The sequence below is a fragment of the Nestor notabilis genome, unplaced genomic scaffold (assembly GCF_000696875.1).
Source record: "Nestor notabilis isolate BGI_N333 unplaced genomic scaffold, ASM69687v1 scaffold24807, whole genome shotgun sequence".
Classification (NCBI taxonomy): Eukaryota; Metazoa; Chordata; class Aves; order Psittaciformes; family Psittacidae; genus Nestor; species Nestor notabilis.
The window spans coordinates 122,018-124,621 of record NW_009938281.1 but is presented as its reverse complement, the minus strand read 5'-3'; the positions used below and the strand labels follow the sequence as shown (position 1 = coordinate 124,621).

Sequence of the window (2,604 nt, the reverse complement as noted above, 5' to 3'; positions counted from 1 at the left end):
GTTGTGGCGGGTGGGGGGGGGTGGGGGGTGTTGCATTTGTTCCAACTAAGAGATGTTATAAATTATATATTTTTTTCATTATGATGGCATGAAGCAGTCTTCACTGCTATAGTTGGAGTAGGTAATGTTTTCTGTTCTAACAGGTAGTTTTCCTAAATCTAAAATTCAGGTGTAGAAGTTTTTTTCACTGTCATTGTATATAGATGGGTGTGTATGCTATCTAATTTTTTTACGTAGTAGCATTCAACTGTTGATTTGATTTTGTTATTCATTTAGGGGAGAAAATTATTCCAGAGTTTGGAGATAGCAGAAAGATTGAAATTTATAATTATGTTAGGTAAGTAGCACTAAATTAATTTTTCAAGTTTCCAAGCAGTTCTATAATTAAGAGCTTTACAGACTATTCAGCTGGTGATGCTCAGACCTAAGGTAGTTTACCTTTTGTCAACTTTCATTTCCAGAATTAAATAGGCATTTGAAGCATGGTTGCTTGTCTAGAGAAGGTACATGGGTGGATGCCAGGAAAAATAACTTACCAGAAGAGCTATGAGTGGGTTAGAGTAAAAGCAGACTGTAAGAAAACAACCAACCAACCAAAAAAAAAAAACAAACCCATGCTCAGGAAAGGTTGTAATTCTGATGGATATTTGTTGTGTCAGGAGGTTTATGAAATGAGTTAGTAATTACATGACACTAAAAAAGGCTTCCCCTGCACTAGCAGTGCTTGTGTACCAAATCCCAAGCAGGGAGAAGCAGGACTTAAATAGGAAGACAAAAAAAAAAAAGAGAGCTCAGAAGTGTACTACTGGATCCACGCTTTTGTTTCTGGTGTCACTTACAAACTATAAAACATTACTGTAGACATGGACTTTCTTCTGAATGCATATAATCCTGAAAGTGGTACTGTTCTGTGGCTTTCAAAATTTGATTTCTTGTGGGGTTAATGTATAAACCCTGGATAGGGGAAGGGCATGAATTTGCAATTTGAAGTTTTATCAGGAAGTTATTATCCAGAGCAAATAATAATACGGTTAAAGTTAGTTACTGTCAGTAGAAACATCTTTTTCGTTCAGCAGTTAGTGCTCAGATGCTGAAATTCTGACTGTTCTGATAAGTGTTCTGATAAGTTAATAAAGCTTCCTGAAGCATTTCAGTCCCCTTCAAGATGAATGCAAGTTACTGGTAACCTTTACCCACTGAAAAACATTCATGTCCTGACTTGGGAATTATTTTCTCAATAAAGTATTGAAAACAAATTATAAAATACTGCTAAATATTGACTGCAAGTAACAACAAAATGAAATTACTTCAAGCTTCTATATGCAGGTATTTTTAAGTTCTTTCAAGTTTGTTTTTGGTTGTTAGTTTTTATTTTAGTGGAAAGACTTTTAATTTATTTGGTAGAGACTAACAATCTGGATTTACTAAGCTTGCAAAAAGATTTTCACTGTTAAATTAGATGTGCAACTTAACTTACTTAGGCTTCAATTTTCTGTCTGCATAGGTGATAATAATTTTAATTTCTAACTTTGAGAATTCACTTTCAGGGGACATGACAATGTCAATAAAAAGCGAAAGTGCTTTTTATTGGGGTGAGATTTTATCTGATATCCTATTTAAGTGGTATCACTTTTTTCATAGACTTTAACTTTCTATTGTTCTGTTTGTCTTTCAAAGGCTGTGTAGATGATATTGTAACTGTATTGGCAGAAGAACATGGTTGCCTTGATATTATTAAGGTTTGTGGAACTAGTTTGTTCTTCCATGCTGTGTTATCCAAAATATTTTAATATCATTGCATAGTATTTCACATTTATTTTTTTTTTTAACTTACTTAGTCACTTGATGTATTGCAGTATGAGGAAAAATAAATTACATAAGTAAGATCGTTTCAAATAGCCAGCACTGCGAATATTCACTCTTTTCCAAAATTACTGTCAATCTCAGTAAATATTAATGCTCTCTGGATAGTTTACTAAGTTGTAAACTTGTTGGGGGTTAAGTATTTTTCTTCTAGATATTCAGTCTTCTATCTTGTTCACTTTACACATCCTGATAGTGGAGGTTTATACAGTTCAACTCCTCCCCACCCCCCCAGTTAATCACTGAATTGTAGTGTCTGTATGTTTCGAGACATTCTGTGAAAGGATTCTATTAGCAGAAGATAGTATCCAGGTACTGCATTGTTTCAAGCTGGGTACAGAATATCTAAATTAAAAATAAAAAGCTACATACATTGCAAATTTTTCAGATTCTCTTTCCACACACACCCCGCCTCCTTCCAAGCAAACACAGGTGAGAATTACTTCCCCAGCATTTTGGTCAGACACAGCTAACATCATATGTGTAGGTGGGAAATTTTATGGCCCTCAAGGAGGGTAGTGTATGTTAAAAGTTAAGTATGAGCTAAGTGGCCTGCTGAATTAAGACCATAGTAGAGACCTCCATATTTTTCCTATGTTCCAGGACCTTTCTGAAAATATCACAGCTTTACTGAAGAAATGCCTTACATTCCAACCTTCTAAGAGGCAAGTATTCAGTCCAAATGCCTACTAAACTTTGCTGAGATACTATGAAATTAGAAATTAGAAAAACTGTTGCTGA

The 2,604-nt window shown here is 34.6% G+C and overlaps 1 protein-coding gene across 1 annotated transcript in view; it reads left to right on the top strand.

Annotated features, from left to right (window-relative positions):
• Nucleotides 1-2,604, top strand: part of TBCK (TBC1 domain containing kinase) — a 65,986-nt gene that overhangs the window by 1,177 nt on the left and 62,205 nt on the right. The window contains exons 2-4 of the mRNA XM_010019248.1: nt 277-337; nt 1,678-1,739; nt 2,467-2,528. Of these exons, the coding sequence (XP_010017550.1) occupies nt 277-337; nt 1,678-1,739; nt 2,467-2,528 (185 nt within the window). The remainder of the gene's footprint in view (nt 1-276; nt 338-1,677; nt 1,740-2,466; nt 2,529-2,604) is intronic.